The following is an 18,842-nucleotide window of genomic DNA, read 5'->3' as shown; positions in this document are numbered from 1 at the left end:
GCCTTACTGTGTACCTTCTTTATTGCGCAAAGTAACTAATATAGACTCTGGTTACGGGTTATTTTGCGATTTCAAAAGTATAGGGCTGATTTTCGACATTTTTCAAACCAAGTTGATAAACCAATTCATTTTAAGGCCTCTACGACTGTACGTACATCTTCGTTTCGCTCGTACCACTTAAAATATCGCTCCTGTAAGTTGGCGAAGACCCGAATGTGTCGATTTCTCGTCGTTCTCAGGAATCAGAACTGTCTTACGGCACATTATGGCGTATGTTGCATTTGGATCTACACCTACATCCTTATAAAGTCCGACTCACACAACAACTGAAGCCAGCTGACCATTCACATTGTAGATACCTCAAAAAGGTCCCTAAATAACAGGCGGTGCACGGCGATTTTTCAAACGAATTTTTCTTCAGCTACGAAGCACAATTCTCACTCGGTTCAAATTATAATAAATAAAACTGTCATACTTGGGTTTCTGAGAATTGGAAGAAGGCCATTACATACACAAAAATTCAATGTTTGGAGCGCTCCTTGGTCCGGAGGTTAGTTCTTCGAAATCAGCGATAGAACGACTGTTTCTGTGATGTGTATAAAATACATTCAAAGACCCGAAAGCAATGACTTAAGGACTTTTAAAAATTAAAATAGAAATATATGTAATTGGTGATGCAAAACGATAGAGATATTTATTTGCATTTCATACAACAATTTAAGTAACCAAAGACTGTAAGTATATGACATGTTTTAAATTTTTTTCCTAAGATCTAAAGAAAAAGTGAACACTTCGTCACTACAATAAATACATGTAAACATGGACTTCCACATCTACAATGGAATTATTTTTCCAAAAAAAAGCCGTGGAATTCGAAACTGTACATAAAGTCGTGAAAATATTTATTTTCATATTTCGAGGTATGCACTTGTTTTTTAAAACGCATGGGGATTACTATATTGTTCAATTAAATTATGTGTTGTCAGTCTATTGGCATCGAGAACATTGATTTTATTATAAAGTTAAAGACCTTAAAATGTTCCATTTGAGATAATTTTCAATTTAATTTGCTGTTTTTGAACTGATACCTTTATTTATAAACGCTGAATAATTTCTAACGTTTTTATGGTTATGTTAAGTTGTATAAGTGCATATTTAGCCTAACACGTATGTAGAGATTGTTTTGAGCATACAAAAATATTATTTTTAATAAAAAACAAAAGTATCAACACATAGCAACACTTACACATTGCGAAAATAATTCCAAAAGCCTAAGTATTGTACACCCCATAAATAAAAGACGAATTGGCTTTTTTTGTATCGAAAGTTAATCCTATATATTATAATATTTATTAGCTTGTAGTAAATCCTATTCATACTTAATATAAATTTGAACAACAAAATATCTACCATATTTACTTCCTAGACTATAAAATAAAAAACTCTCTTGACTGAGTTATCTTCAAGAGAAAAGAGTCTCTATATTATGAAATTTACAAATATTTTAAAATGGTTATAAAATTAAGTACTTTTTTCCCAAATTTCCTCACGTCTATAAGACTCAAAGAATGATTGAATAATTGATTTAAATATAAAATTTATGTTTTAACTGGCGTCACACGTAATTTAATAAAAATATTCTACTCACGCAACATAGCCTCTCAAAGATATTTTTTCGTACTCAAATATTCAATCTTGTTCTACAAACAATTAGCATGTTTAATATTCGAATAGAACCAAAATACAAAATTTTATCAATTTCGTCATCAATGCTAGATTTTTTTATAAATGGTTACATAAAAGTATTGAGAGAAATAAAAAAATAAACTAAACAATAAACATACACCTTCCTTTTTTTTGCAAAAGTCAAGCACAAAACCAATTTGATCAGAACTATTCTGTTATAACCAGTCTTATTCCGAGTGTCAGAACGTCAGGTAAACGGTCTTGAAAAAATTTCAGAATTGTTATCATTGTCCGCTACTGCAATGATATTCTGAAAATCAATTACCCTGTGTTTTTTAGTGTTTTTCTTATAAGTATAAAGTTACTATTGTTGTTTTAGAGTTTATTTTTATAATTATAAAGTTAATATGGTGCAAAATACAATATTTGGATCTTCAAGAAGCATAAGTTTTTTAATTATTATACAAGTTGTTTTGTTATCACTAGGCAAAGGTAAATAAATCACACTTGCTTATTACACGCTAATGAAAGCTAACAACAAATTTGAATGACTTTTTCTGTTGATTATCATGTGTTTCATTCGAATATATGTACTTTTTTATGTTAAAAACAAATAATTATTATTAATTGTGTTGAAAATTAAATACTTTAATGTGCAACCAAACTTTTTAACAACTTGTATGAACAGTACTTTTTTACACGTGATAATTATAAAGGGTTTTCCATTAAGAGGTTTCATTTCAAACGCTAAATCAAAGGCTGTTTATTTCATTGCAAAAGGAAAGGTATGGCATTGACAATGAAAAACGATATCAGTGAAGTGCCTGCCATGGCCGCAGTAGCACCACAATATTCGCCTAAAATCGGTCTAAAATCGATTGTAAAGTATTTGCAGATAGACCTTTTTCTTTCACGTGACCCTAACTAAAAAAAATTCTAAGATTTTGAAGCCCACCTTTTTATTCATATCAAATAATCTTCAACTGACTGATGAGGACAGTCTTTTAGAGCGTATACAAATATAGGAAGTGTGTAAAAAAGATAATGTTTATTTTGGTTAATTTATTGAAAGATTAATCATAAAATTTTTTGTAATTTTATTTTTTTGATAAATTGAATACAATTGTTTTTTTCGTATCTTTTTTCAACATCGTATCTCATTTTTTTCTAAACTATCTATTTAGGTACGTATTAATTAAATTTATCAATACAAATGTTTTTAATTCTTGGGTACGAACATCATTTATAAAAAGGCATCATCTGCAAATATCAATCTTATCATATCTTTTTCAAAGTGACACATTGAAAAACTATGGAATATGTTGTTTTAAAAACTGTTAATTCAATTTTATAAATGTATTATTATGTTAGTTAACACTATATCAATATCAACAATAATTTATCGACCGTCATTGGCTTAGTATATCAAATTCATACCAATTTTGAATTAAGTCACAATATGTGAAATTTAATAATTATTTGTTAGTCAGTACACTAGTCTAAGAGTGATAACCAAAATTCCTTGATGTGAATTGTAGATAATCGCAAACATTTTTTTTAGTCGTGGTCGCGTGTAGGCGTTCGAAAATGTTAATTTTTCCGATTTTTAAAATAATAACCTAGTCACTGATAAAGCTTGAGTGATACATCAAAAAATATCCTGATTACAAAAATATATGGCCAAGAAGTTTTGGTTGCAGCCTTTCACTTTTCAAACCAACTTTAATAGTTTTTCAAATGCGTTTAAAAAAATATCCCAACAACTTTTTTGCTATATCAAAATTTTTTCCTGATTAGAATGTGCATCTTAGAAGATCTTGTAGATGAATCTTTTGGTTTAGTCATAACCTATCAATACAATAATTACATAAAATTTGAAAATTGATTTTATAGAAAAAATCATTCATCATGAAAGTAACGTCTCCACTTTCTTACATTTCCTTTCTTTTAGAAAGTTTCAAATGGTTTATAGAACCAAAATTTCGTTAAACTAGCGTAATGTAGGTATAACTTTTACGAATTCCGAAAAACTGTATCGTGAAATCCGTTCGTGATGCTTAACAGCGCGTGCACTTTGTAGAGCCAAACCTTATGTTGTCGAATCATTTTAACATAATAAATAATAAATGTCAATATTCCACCTGGTTAATGTAATTTGAAACCTCTGGAATACTCTTTATGAAATTACCTCAAATTCCTGGTATATATTGATTATTGATAAACCAGCAATGCTTACTTACAATCCAAAATTCGACACACAAGTGACGAAATAATACCGGGTATTATTGAAAAATTGTGCTAAATTGAACGACAGGTTGGCGTTTATTAAATGTAATCGCGGATGAACTTTAATTCTTAAACAATTAATGCTAAGAAATTTGTCAATTAAAAAGGCAGTTAAAATTGACATTGTCTGTCTGTAAGTGACTTTTTCGGTTTGATGTCATGAACATTCAGTAGAATGCATTTACATACCTTCTTTCTAGAATGCCTATTCATTTATATATGCATATGCATATAAAAAAAGCTAAACTATGTGTTTTGTGAAAAGTCGAATACAATACTTTAAATAAAAAATGTTCGTAGGTCTACAAGCAATATTTTGAATGCTATTTATCCAATACGGATATAGAAAAAAGAATAATAGAAAATTAGCTGTCACACTTAAGAAGCTTGTTTATCTTAACCTAGCTGATAATTCAGCAAGGCATGATTATATGTATGAATACTTAAATGTTATGTATATTTGTGCCTACTTGTATACTTACGACTCCATGTATACATACAAAGCCTAATGTATATGAAAGTGTGCATACGTATTACTACAGAATTTATAATGACAGCTGTTTTACTAATGATTAGAAAAAAGGTGCTTCGGAGTACTTGCGGGCTCGGTAGAAAAGGTATAAACATTAAAGCCCCATCAACAATACACCTTGAACTGCTATACACGTTGAAAAAAGTTTTTTTTTCCTTAGGTGATAGATTTTGGAAATAACTTTTGTCCTCCATAATGTGCACTATGACATATACAGTGGTTGCCAAAATAGAGTCAATTAAAAATTTAAATACCTAAGTATTTATCGAAAAACCGTTAATTTAAGTTTGCAATATATCTAGGAAATTATTGTTCGTTCTTCGTTTTTTATATTCAATTAACTAAAATAATATTTATTAGCTTTGAAATTAAAAAAATGTGACGTACAAAACCTTATTCTGGAGAAGAACACCGCTTAATTATGCAACTGAGATATAAAGACTACACTTGCGATTTTATTAAATGCACTTCATCGTTCTCCGTTTGTTAAGGCTCGAGTATTAAAGGGCCGATATAAAACACAAAACTAGCCTAAACAAGAGAATGGTAATCTATACCCTCGACAGAAGAATAGTTCGAGAAGCTCTTAAGGATCAATTTGCAACATCCACCTTGATAAAAAAAATGTTCGTTGGATGTTAGCTTTCGAACGATTCGACGACGTTTTCAAGAAAAACAATGAAAACTAAATCCTTCAAACATCATAAAGACGGCAAAGCATAGTAGCAATAATATACAAATTAGGGTGTCTTATAATGGATTAGACCCTATCTTTGGATCAAAAATACTACGACCAAAGAAACGTGCTTTCAAATATTGTACAAAAGGTATGCTCCCATTTCAGCAGGATATCCTGTTTGGGTCATAAACACACTGCCAAAATCAGTCAGTTTTACAATCGCCTCTTAGCAAATCTTTGCTAAGATTTAAAAAATATCGTGCAAGAAACCACAATTACGGAGGCACTATGAAAATAAATCAAAGTAAGCAACAGCCTAGTCACTGATAAAGCTTGGGTTCCCATCGATTTTCGAAATGGAGCATCTGTGACAGATGGGGGACCTTCTCGAAGCCTACAGCGTGCTGTTGTCAGGTGTTCTTTCTGTCTGTTGTTCTTTCTCTTCTGTCCTTCTGTCTTGTATTAATGCCTTGTGTTGTTATAACCTAACATAGTCTAGTCGCTCAAGGTGCTGTGTTCTCTACTCTGTACATTTATATGCGGAGTAGTGTGTAATGTAATGTAAATTCAAGAAAAAAATTTACGCAACGTCTAGTCTGTGGGAACACGTCAAAAACTAATTGACTCTATGCAAAGAATTTTGTGATAAAATTGTACTAACAAAATGTCACTGTTTTTATTTTGGCCACCACTGTATGTACATACAATATACATACACACTATTTTTATTTTGTTGAATTTGTACCTACATTTTTTATGCTTGTAAAATTGCAGCTCATGTTTTTATTAGCTATATAGAACAATACAAAAGTTCAGTCATATTTATAAAATGTGCATACAAGCTGTGTGAAGTTATAAAGCATTTGAACACCAGAAGTCTATAAGGATTATGTAACTTTTAACGGAAGAGTTTGAGCTAGACGCATTTAGAGAATCCCTAGAGTTAGATGCGTCAGAAGGTGTGTGGGAAGTATGTCATCGCACACGGGGCCGTATTTCAGTTGGCTTCGCGAACCACGTACAAATTTTGAAATCGTAGAATTCCTTAAACCATGTCCATTTCCTTCATTCATAATAAATAATTCAGCTAACAAAATAAGATTGCCTGAATTCTCTGACAAGGTGAAACGAGAGAGCTATATTACATTCTTTGGTGAAACATAACTCAAAAGCTAGCTTTTCATTTCCAAACTTTTTAACTTTTATCTTAAGCAGAATTTATTTAATTACTAAGCCTTGCCATATATTATCGTATAGAACATTTTTGAAGACTGCTACTGTCTAAATTTCAGTTGAATCATGTTCGTAGTATTGTCTTTTCCATCGACGTTCTTATAAGATTAATTGCACATATGTCATATTGATTCTTTAATATAAATATTGTCCTTTACTGTACAATATTTATACTTCTGATATTCCTAGATTATCAGGTTGTCAGATAGCCATCTTTGCGGATGATACGAGCATCTTTTCATCGCCTAAATTAAGTCTTAACATTGAGACAAATTTGAAAAATGCGATAGAATTGATAACAAATTACTACACTACATATGTATAGGGAAAATAAAACTGAATGCTGACAAACTACAAGCTATCTTTTTCAGTAAAAAAATAAAATCTTGTTGCTTACCAAGCAATCAACTAACAGTTAATGGTGTAAATTTTAAATGGGATCCAAGTGTGAAATATCTTGGTATTTACTTAATCAAAAACTCACTTTCAGATAACATATTTCCAAAACTCTACAAAAAGTAAGCATTGCTATAAATATGTTATAGGTACCCTTTTATAAATAGAAAATCCTGTCTTAGCAACGACAATAAAATGATTATTCAAAAAGTAGTTTTCCAAGCAATACTTTTCTTTGGATGACAGGTTTGGGAGAAATGTTCAAAAAGTCATTTTCAAAAACTGCAAGTTTCACGAACAGCTTCTAAAAATGATGCTTAACCTTCCAAGTTATCATTCCACCAAAGACTTGTGTATATAAAAAGCGAAAATATCTGCTACCAAATAGTAGTTTTTAAATGTTTGCTAATAAGCCAGAATTGAAAAACTAAGCACAATATTTATTTAAATTCATGCAAATTATAAAATACTTCCAGTCAAATAAAAAGTTTTGAATCTAAAGACTTGATGTGAGTTTGTTTCACATTTGTTTGATATATCAAGACGGTGCACCTTGAAATTATTTTTCAGGAACTATTGCATCGTATCTTATGTGTAAATGTTTTAGTAAATTCGAATAAATACAACTAATAAAGGTCCAGATTCAGCAGTTTGAATTGAGCGGCAACTATCGGCAATTTTATTTTGTTATTAAATACACATTGATTCTTCAAAAACCCTTTAAATACTAATGACCATCGAGTCTCAAACCCCTATTCTTAAGTACTAGAAATCAAGTGAAATCGAGCACTTAAAGTCTTTATCATAATCATTCCACTAAATCTTTAAATAAATCTTTATAATTGCCTGCAATAATATTTTTTTTATCTCATGCCACTTTAAGGTGTAAATAGTCATTTCGGATACTCGGAGTCAAATCAAAGGAGATGGGGAAAACACCATGGTCATTGCTTTGGAAAATTACAATCCCCAATTTCGGTCCAACACAGCAAGGTATTATGATCAACATTATGAAATTAAAATTTAAAACAAAAAATAATACAATGGTATATGGGTAATCAATTAAATTATTAAAGTATACACACCGTTGTATTGTTTTCAATCATTATTCGGTTAAAACTTAAATCACCACTCACCCTTCTTAACCTAATTTAAACAAACTTAATATTTTAGGCCGTCCCTTTGCATATGCCTGCTATTGACCTTATCGGGTATCACAACCTACTGGCACACCCTCTCAAGCTAATGAATAATGGCCACACAGGTATCTAAGTGAAGATGATTATTATTTAATTGGATAGTTACCTTATCAGTTTATGACAGGAGCTTTCTAATTCTTTAATGTTGAAATTACACGTTTAATCTACTTATTGTTTCCTCTAGTTTCAATTACAATACCGAAGTTTTCCCAAAAAGATATTGAGAATGGGGAAGTAAATCCTTATATTCGGGGTGGTAAGTTGCCCGGTGAGTTTGAGGTTGAGGGTGTACACTTCCATTGGGGTGATAGAAACAATAGAGGCGCCGAACATGTGATAAATGACATCCGATACACAATGGAAATGCATATTGTTCATCGAAATAAAAAATACGAACTTTTATCTGATGCGTTGCAACAACGAGATGGGGCGGCAGTTTTAGCATTCTTTTTTATGGTAAAGCACACAAATTAATCAATTATTATAATTCTAAATAATAACCAGTGAAAGTGAATAATATAAGTCTTTAAATTAAATCCAGATATTTGCATACAACTTATTTTATTTCGTTTTATTTTGCAGTTAGATGATTCTGACCATGAGGGCTTAGCTGCAATTAGCAAACATTTACCACTTATAGAAAATACAAATGAATCAGTTTATTTGAACACAACTTTCTCCTTATCATCGCTAATGTCAAAAATTGATTTGGATAAATTCTACACCTACAGAGGTAAGTTTATTTTTTCTTTTAATGATAAATAATTTATAAGACCTCAGATAACATACAAATCATAAAAATTGATAAAAAAAATCCGGTGATTGATTTTCAGTTTGTATAATTTAAAGGTACACAAACAATTGAGTTATAAATTTATAATACCTACAATATATTTGTGAATAATTCAGAAAAACCAATAGCGACTAATATATGTACATATGTATTTTTCTGTAAGTTCATTGTGAAAATTCATAATCGGGATATTAGTACCTATACAATGCAGAGTTATTCAATTTCGAAAGTAAAGCAAAATAAATATCACACAGCGATAAATTTTGATGAAAGTTTAATTATTTATTCTTGATTTATAAATATAAAATTTGTATTTTACTGCTAAAAACTAGAACTACATATGTTTCCACACAATCTAAGTTTTGGAAAAAACTTTAGTAATGATTTTAATTATTTTTATAAGATCTTTTCTGACAGAAAGGCCAAATATTCAAGTTCTTGAGAAGAAACCTTGAATAAGGGTGGGCCAATTCGATATAAAGTTGAATTTAATTCCTAGAACTCGTCTTTAATTCAATTTTATTTTTGTTGACGCACATACAGTGGTGGACAAGAATTTAGCACACTTGTTAAAGAAAATAAAAATCATTTAATTTTCAATTTGTTTTCTTATTATGAAATTATATATATTGTGTTTGCACTGTGCTTTCATAGTACTTCATCAAATGTTTTTAACATCTGTAAGAAGAAAACAGTTTGGAATGTAGAAACATCAATTTTTCGCCTGGACACGAATTAAGTACATTCAACAGTTTCTTGATAAAATTTTACTTACCGTTATCAATGCTAAGTTTTTTTTAATATTTGGTATAGGGAACCCTTTATTTTGCAGTACAGAAGCAATTCTTCTTGGCAAACTTTCAACAAATAAGCCTCACATCGTGACTTTGGAATTGCATACCAAGCATTTTGAATCTCCTGCCACAATTGTGTTAAAGTGGTCGTTTTTTGGCTTATTGTGATGTTCAACATCATTTCACAAATTCTCGATCGGGTTAAGATTGGGTGATTGTGCTGGCCACTTCAAAAAGTCGATTTTATTCACCTCTAAGGCACACTTCACTAACTTTGAAGTGCGTTAGGGCCGTTGTCGTGCATGAAGAACCATAATATCGGTAAATTGTCTTCTCCGTAAGGTATTATGTGATCCAACAGGATAGCTCTGTACACGTTCTGGTTAAACAAAAATTCATAAAACTAGCCTAATTATCCATAACTTACAACTAACTTAATGGTCCCACACGGACACTCTAAGTTAAACTATAACACTAACTACTAATGCCTTTCGGCCCTAAGATCTATTTTACTTCAATTTAAATTTTATTTATTTTTGTATTTATTAGAAAATTTTGAAAAAAAAACTAATATCAATATCCATTTTTATTTTTGCCTGAGAGGCGTTTGTAGACAATAAAGTTTTTGGTAGTTTTTGCAACTAAAGGTAGAGCTTAGTGAAGTAAAGTTTCAAATTTAAAGTTTATGACACTTGCAAAACTAACTAGTTCACTTGGTCTTAATTTACGTTCATAGAACGCAGTTGACTGCAAATAAAATCTTTTATGTTGTCTGAACCCGCCTATTGGCTTAATGCAACTACTAGTTGAAATTTGCCCTCCGACGTGGTGTAAAATTTTCGACTACAAAGTTAGTGGAGAATGATTTTGACGTTTCACAATTAGCTGCTTGGTAAAGACACAAAGTGACATAAATCGTTCATTATTTAAATACAAATATAAATCACTCAAATTGAATTTGATTTTACTGAATTTAAAAACACAAACGATAAGTTAAAGTTATCAAATCAAAAATGGCTGCGTTCAATATCAGAAATATAGGGTATCCGGATACCTTTTTGTTAGTGTTAAACGTGTAAAACAACAGCTGATCAAAAACAACTGAAATGTCAAAAATGGAATCCAAAGGTATCCAAGAATTTCTGGGGTATGTAGGTATCTGACAGAACAGCTGATTCAAAACATGCTTGAATTTCAAGAAACTTGAAAATTGATTTCAGCTTTCGTTTCTATTAGGATAGTTTTTTGTTAAACGTTAATCGTTTAAAACCGGAGATTTCGCAAGTAAATTTTTAATCGTATAGAATTCCAATTGAGCTAAGAGTAAATTTAACATAGATTACAGATTAAAGTCATCTCTTATTTATTAAATTGTTACGCACCTTTCAATTTACCATCGTCCGACGAATCAGTTGAATTATCTATTGAATGTTTTATCTTACAATAATTTTGACTTCGAAGCGTAAATGTTTCTCTGCTTTTTGTGAACAGCTGAAAGTTGTTTTTATATTTTGAAAGCTATCTCAATACAGCTATCCCACTCGTTCAACAAGGTATCTAAAAATCATCCTATCCATGATACCAACACGAGATTGAACGCAGCCAATGTTTCTTATTTTACATATTTGCATTTGTCAGTAATATGACAGTTCCGAATTGACTATGTTTGTAGTGCAATTTTGCATTTACAGGCAACATAAGGGACTTGAAAGTAAGGCAAGTTTCTAGCATCTGATTGGCCAGCTGCAAACAAATTATTGGAAACTTGACTGGGAAGTTAGTCAAGAAAAATCTCTCCCTAACTATCAAGTCAAGTCAACTTATGTCAGAATGACAAACGATCATGTTTTTTTTAATTAACTGAAAGTTGAACTTTATTCATCTAGGATTTATTTTTTTTTGCACAATTTCATTTAATATTTTGTCTAAAAGGGTTTCTCGTCAAATTGGAAAAGAAATATGTAATATTTCTTTACAATAGCAAATGCAAATTGGGATGGACTTATAGTGTGCCTGAGGAGTGTTTTGTAGACAATAATGTTTTTGGTAGTTTTTGTACTGTAATCTGAAGGTAGAAGTAAAGTTCTGAGTTTGAAGTTTAGGACACTTGAAAAACTAACTAGTTGACTTGGTCAAATGTATGTTCAAGGTATGCAGTTGACTGCAAATGAAGTTCCTTATGTTGTCTGAACCTGCCCATTTAAAAAACTAGTTCGTTTTGATTTGACTAGATTTATGAATCCGCGAATTTAGTACATAGATTAAGTTTGATATTAGGAAGGGGACCGCATATGCACTGTACGTGCGGCCGACAGAGTGATGCTCTGGCCTATAACTAATTCCATTGTAAATAGAAACTTTTACGAATTCCAAAATCCGTATCACGAGATTTAGCACTAGTTCTTTTTTTGGGATTCTTTTTGAAAGTTCAAGGTCCCTAGAATCTAAATCAGAGATGTCTGTCAGTCATTTTCTTATATTTCTTCTTTTAAAACATGCAAGGAATTTTGAAAAGTGTGTAATTAAGACTTGAATGCGTAAATTAATTTCGTTTAGGAATTTGAAAGGATTTAATTTGTTTGTAAAATCAAATCGATTTTTTTCGCATTTTTTTTTTTGTATAAGATGAAAAAACGTTTGGAGGCTATACATTAGTTTATTTTCAAGACATCCGAAATCGAAAATAAGTTTGAACTAGGTTTTAGAAGTGTTATTAGCTGTTGGTTGAGTTTTTTTTTTTTAATTCATATCAATTCGATTTGTCGTGAGTGTGTTATATACAATTTAATAAAAGTCGAAAGCGTAATTGAGTCGTGAGATATTTAAAATCAACTTAGCATTTTATACTTGTGACATATTTATATGTATGGATAAACTCATTCGTAAAAAAATTCGAAATCGAGAATTACGATTATAACGAAGTCGAAAAAAGTTTGTCCTCCGATTCCTTCCATCTATTTGTCTGTCCTAGCCCCTAAAGTCCAAACCATTGGGTCAAACTTTGAAATTAATGTTTTAAGTAGAATTTTAATTTTGTTAAAGACTAAAAATAGCATTAGTCCCACACAATTTTTGTCGTCAAACAAACCATTATTTTAAATTCAATTTTTTATATTTTTTTTCTTAACTTGGCTTTTTTCAATAAAAAAGATTATTTTTTTAATGCTCCAAAGACACTCCCTGTAGAAGCGTTATTTTGTTTTAAAGTTTTCTGAACTCTGTCTCAATAATATTCGATGATTAAAAATGTAATTGTTTTCTTTAGGATTATTAATAAAAAAATGTATTATTTTCTTCAAAATTCGATATCTCAAATGGGTCAACATTTGTAAACGAAATTGTAATGTGAAATGTATATTCTTAAGCACTACTAAACTGCATACCAAAAATGTTTTTAAGAACAAATTTCAAAATTGTATATGCATACTCAAAATTCACTAAAACAAAAAAAAAACCGTTCTATGGTTTTTCGAAAATAACTCTTCCTACCATGTCGTACAGTTCATTTTTATTTTTAATTTGCTAAAGTTAAAAAAAACACTAACTGAATATTTTTGTAACTTCTTACTGCATATTTTGATTTTATAACTTGTAAAATAAAATTTATTTGAAGTCGATTTCATACGAGTATCTACTGGTTCATGAGATATGGCCGATCAAAATAGGTTTTTAAAATTTTTAATTTAACAAGTTGGACGAGAACAGAATAACATCCAATGGGAAATAAATATGGGCTGAGGTCTGGGTTACAATATTGTATTTAAAATACTGTTTGTCAAAATACCGACAAAATTGTAATACAAACACAAGAAACTTATAAACAATCTAAAGAAGCAACCATAGCATTTACAAGACGACTTAAAAAACTATAGACCCTTAAGTAATATTTCAACAATTTAAAAGTTGTTTAAAAAACACTCTATAGAAATTCAAGGAAGATTTCAACAAGAAACAATCTAGGGAACAGGCTGGATTCAGAGAAGGTTTCTTAACAACAGACCACCTACAGACGATAATTTAATTAATAGGAAGTGCAATAAATTTCGACAAACAATGTTTTTTTATTTATATTTGTGAATGAAAAATTCGGTTTGTTCAATTTTTTTAATACTTTTTTTTGAAAATATGGCATTTAACAATTTTTCATTTACTCTACTTTTTAAAACATTTTAAAACGATACCATATTGTGTTAATAGTCTTTAAACAAAGGTGAATTTTGTGTGTGTTTCTGTGAACGTTTTGACTTATTAATATTTTTACTTTCATAGTTTCATAAGGAAAACAAGACGACTTAAAAAACTATAGACCCATAAGTAATATTTCAACAATTTAAAAGTTGTTTAAAAAACACTCTATAGAAAATCAAGGAAGATTTCAACAAGAAACAATCTAGAGAACAGGCTGGATTCAGAGAAGGTTTCTTAACAACAGACCACCTACAGACGATAATTTAAGTGCAATAAATTTCGACAAACAATGTCAAACAATTCACAAAAGGTGAATTTTGTGTGTGTTTCTGTGAACGTTTTGACTTATCAATATTTTGACTTTCATAGTTTTCATCATCTTCTATTTGCATTTTTATTGAATTCTGTTATTGTCAAGTACTAATATTTTCTCTACAGAACTATCAAAAACACACTTTGTATACAGTATTTAGAGATGAGAAATTCAGAGTACTATGACATACAGTGTTTTATTCATATGCATTCTGATACACAGTATTTTAAGTGTACGTTGTTTTGAAATACAAAATTGTATAGGTCTCTGAGATTGGTATCCTTTTTGGGCTGTAGGTCTTTAATTTAAATTATTTAGACCACCACTACGGACATTTCAAATCTTAATAACTTAAAGAAAGAATTAATCAAGGGCCTACAGCCCTTGAATAATTCTTTCTTTAATAAGGAATAAGGAATAATTTTCATTTTTAAAGAAAGGCCACCAAATACGAATTATTGTTAAATTGTTAAATTTTAAAATTAATTATGACTTGTGTAAGAGTGAGCTCTATAAATCATGTATTTTAATATAGAGCATTCATGTGAATAAAAAAAAAAACTAATTTGCAGATAAATTGTTACATTTCTTTAAAAGAAAATTTAATAATGAATTAGTTACGAAATGTATTGTTTGAGTGATTTTATGAAAAGTATACAAAATTTAAATAGCCATTTGATAGAGATACTCATCCGGTTTTGTAATTGGTGTAAATAGCTTTTTCTGGAACACGTTACTATCAAATCAATTGAGATTAAGTAATTCTATGTTTTTTTTTTAAAGGATCTTTAACAACGCCACCCTGTTCTGAGGCAATAACTTGGGTACTATATCCTGAACCACTCCCTATTTCACCGAAACAAGTAAGTTATTTTGAAATTATTCATCAACTTGAGTGAACATGCGGTGCACATTTTATTTTTTTAATTGTCTATTCATTTCAGATTTCAAGATTTCGCCAACTTCAAGATAATATTGATGGCGCATTGGTTGATAATTTTAGAGCTTTGCAACCAATTGGTAATCGCCGGATTTTTGTTCGAGCTACCAACATTCATAACACACACGTTTCAAAGTTAGAAAATGAAATAAGTTACACAAAATGGGATTGGTTTTTTTAAACTCCCAAAATAATTGTATTTCCATAACTTATCAATATTTTTATTAGCTGCAACCTGTATTGCAATCTCTATCTATAATTTCTATTCTCATTACTGTCCTATTAGATATTAGACAGCAGATTTATTTCCATAAATTTGCACTCGTCTAATGTATTATTTTAATATCATAGAAATATAGTTAAAAACAAAGTATTTGAAATACACGTCAATGACTTCAGTTTTGCATTTTTATTCTTAAAATCAGAAATTCAACTTATATAAAAATGTTTTTTTTTTCATTTAGCTTAAATTTGTTGTTTTTCTTATGAACAAAATTAAAAAATAACAAACAAATACAAATTGTAATAAATTATTCATGGCACAACTGTTTCTGTATAAAGATAGTTCATCTACAATATATACATGATTTTTCAATATTAAATACATCAAAAAATGTTTGTGTTTGTGGAAGAATAATGTATTTCCTTAAGTGGCATCAATACTTTGCAATTACTTCAAACTAATATTATCGAAACAAAAGTAAAAATAAATAAATTTTTGACTTCGTCTAGGCAATGTTTTACAAAATTATTGTTTATTGAACTTGAAATTTTTAATAAATTTTGTTATAAATGTTTAAATTTCAGAGGATTATTCGTTTGTACATTGTCGCTCTATTTGTATTTGTTGTCTTAAACATTTTATTGGTGTCGATTGAGATTCATACAGTTAATGCAATGTTTCTTTTTTTGTTTTTGGTACTTCAAACGAATTTTCAATTTTATTAAAAAATAAAATAGTCATTGCGGCTCACAAGGAGGAGATTCAGTATAAAAACCGCATTCTTTTAACACTGTTTTTAATAAAGATTTCTTTTTATATTTTAAATTCAATTAATATTCAATTCAATTGTCTTGATATACAAGGTGCCGCAAAGGCTCTTTTTTAAAAAGGCCTCTTTAAAGAACCCATATTATTGTTCTGATTAGAAACATAATTTAGCAAACTTTCCTTGTGAAAGTTGTATAAATAAAAACATTTGTCTATTTATTTTAATATACTGTGTAGTTTATGCATTACAAATATTAATTAATGCACTTTTTACACGCATAAATTCTTAGGTACAAGCAAACAAATTTATAAGTCCATAAAAAAATATTAAAAGCTAAAAAAGAACTTGATGAATATAAATAAAGCAAAAAAACTCACTAAAAAATGAATATTATTAAAAAAATAAATTAACAAAAGTGCATCTGTTTCAGTCTTTTTCTTCTTTCGCTGACATAAAGAGTTTCTGAAAGGTAAGAGTCACTCGACCTAAAAATAAAAGTTATTAAAAATTAAGCTCTGTAAAAAAATTACACTTTTAGAGAAATTATTACCAATTGAATTTTGTAGCCACACAGGTTTATTTTGCCATACAATTCCTGCATAATAAAATGGAATTCCAATTACTGTGATGAGAACACCCATACCAACTTCATAAGGAGCCACGTAGCAAGGAACAATGATTAAGAAAGCACATATTATCACAAACACAATCGGAATCCAAAGTGGTACCTTGAAGTTACACATTTTTTATTAATTATTAATTGTTTATATTCAATAAAATGCTTACTTTGATTGGTCTCTCCATGTTAGGTCGTTTGTACCGGAACCATAATACAGCTGATACTGAAAGCATAATAAAGAACGATTCTACTATGCTACTGTAGGTAATGAGAACATAAACGTCACTAACAAGCAGCATAACAATTGATAGCGCACACTGTAAAAGTATTAAATTAATTAAATATGTCATGTTTATTTTTTATTTAGTAGTTATTATTTAAAAAAAATAAATTTATTATTGTTTCTGAGGGTGGTGTTCAGAATAAATCTCACCAAAACACTATACGAAATAACGCGTATTAATAATTCGTGTACATACATTTTTTGTAATATAATGTAGGAAGTTCTTGATATCAATCAGGTTTGTAACCTGATAGTTGTTTTGCAGTGCGCATGAAACTTGTGCTTAATATCCACCGCAAAACATGAAACATGAGCAGAAGTTCGAAATGGTAAAATCAACTGACGTTAAAAAATAATAAAAAATATATTTAAAACAAAACTAAGTGTGTATAAGCAAATACTCGTTTCGAAAACTGTTCAATACAAAAAGTGATTTTTTAGCTATTATCTTTTTGGCAACACTGGTTTAAACAGCTTACGCACGTTTCGTGTTTTGTTTCACTTTCAAACATCTTCAGTTTGGTCTATAATTTAACCATGAATCGTCTTACAAAAAAAGAAAGCTTGCAAATTATTGAATTTTATTATCAAAATGCGTGCTGTGTGGAGAAACTTCATCGCGCGCTTCACTGAAGCGGCTATTTGGTCTATTGTGACTAAATTTCGCACCAAATTTACATTTTTGGACATTAAACAACCAACACGCTTACATAGGGTGCGAACTGAAGAAAATATCGCAGGTGTATCGGCCAGTGTTAATAATGACAATCAATTATCGATTCGCCGCCGTTTGAATCAATTGGGCCTCTGTTACTCAACAACGTGGAAAATTTAGGTATGATTATTTTTATAATACAGCTGGTGCAAGAATTGAAGCCGAACAACCTAATGCAACATAAGATTTTTGGTGAATGGGCTCTTTGAAATTAGGCCGAAGATCCACTTTCTAACCGACAAATTGTGTTCAGCGCAGAATTGTCAATTTTGGAGTGAATATCAGCCAGAAGCATTGCAAGTGGTACCAATGCATCCAGAAAAAATTACAATTTGCTGCAATTGATGGGCTGGTGCGTTCATCATGAAGCCGTACTTCTTCAAAGATGATGCGAATCGTAACGTAACTGTGAATGGTGAACGCTACCCTGAGATGATATCCAACTTTGTTTAACTTGAATGACATGTGGTTTCAACAAGACGGTGCCACATGCCACTCAGCACGCGCAACAATGGACTTATTGAGAGGCGAGTTCGGTGAACAATTTTTTTCACGTTCGGGACCGGTCAATTGGCCGCCTAGATCCTGCGATTTAACGCCTTTAGACTATTTTTTGTGGGGCTATGTTAAAGCTCATTTCTATACAGACAAGCCCGCTTTAATTAACGCATTAGAAGACAACAATGAAACATTTATTCGTGAGATACCAGCAGAAATGTTAGAAAGATTATGCCAATATTAGACTAAGCGTTTGGACTATTTGAGGTCATTATTTGCATGAAATAATCTTCAAACATTAAGTTATCGATTCAAATAAAGATTTCATGGATTTTTGTGAATTGTATATGTAGCCAGATTTTTGTATTTAAAAATTGGTAAAACTGAAGGAAGATCTGTCAGAATAATAATAAAAATAAAACACACACAAATAAAAGAAAGTTTTGTGAAAATCAAAACTTAAAATTAACTTACCAAAAAATAACTAATAAAATTTACAATTTTCAAGAAGAAATATTAAAAGAACATGTGGAAAATTGAGATTCTATAAAAAAAGTAAATTTAACAATTGATTCAAGGAGGGGGTTTGTTCGTAGAAAACTACATTAATATGTGGTGTTGAACCGAGCTTCAATCCTCAATTATTTATATACCTAAATCGAGTTGAAATGAGCTTGAATCAACTGGAATCCCGTC

The 18,842-nt window shown here is 30.1% G+C and overlaps 2 protein-coding genes across 2 annotated transcripts in view; one reads left to right on the top strand and one right to left on the bottom strand.

Annotated features, from left to right (window-relative positions):
- Positions 1–1,901: 1,901 nt before the first annotated feature.
- LOC129954064 (carbonic anhydrase 2) lies at positions 1,902–15,437 on the top strand. Its single transcript, XM_056067716.1, has 7 exons — positions 1,902–2,178; positions 7,696–7,805; positions 7,986–8,076; positions 8,196–8,467; positions 8,594–8,744; positions 14,883–14,962; positions 15,044–15,437. Exons 1-7 carry the CDS (start codon positions 2,094–2,096, stop codon positions 15,218–15,220), a joined length of 966 nt encoding a protein of 321 aa, XP_055923691.1. The 5' UTR covers positions 1,902–2,093; the 3' UTR covers positions 15,221–15,437.
- The window catches only part of LOC129954060 (Y+L amino acid transporter 2), a 19,932-nt gene continuing 16,502 nt past the window's right edge, over positions 15,413–18,842 (bottom strand). Inside the window, exons 6-8 of the mRNA XM_056067709.1 lie at positions 16,818–16,967; positions 16,582–16,759; positions 15,413–16,516 (exon numbers count right to left, since the gene is read on the bottom strand). Of these exons, the coding sequence (XP_055923684.1) occupies positions 16,458–16,516; positions 16,582–16,759; positions 16,818–16,967 (387 nt within the window). The 3' untranslated portion in view covers positions 15,413–16,457. The remainder of the gene's footprint in view (positions 16,517–16,581; positions 16,760–16,817; positions 16,968–18,842) is intronic.

The sequence above is a fragment of the Eupeodes corollae genome, chromosome 1, assembly GCF_945859685.1.
Source record: "Eupeodes corollae chromosome 1, idEupCoro1.1, whole genome shotgun sequence".
Taxonomy (NCBI): Eukaryota; Metazoa; Arthropoda; class Insecta; order Diptera; family Syrphidae; genus Eupeodes; species Eupeodes corollae.
Note: the sequence above shows the minus strand (reverse complement) of the source record. Positions and strands in the feature narration are given on the sequence as shown.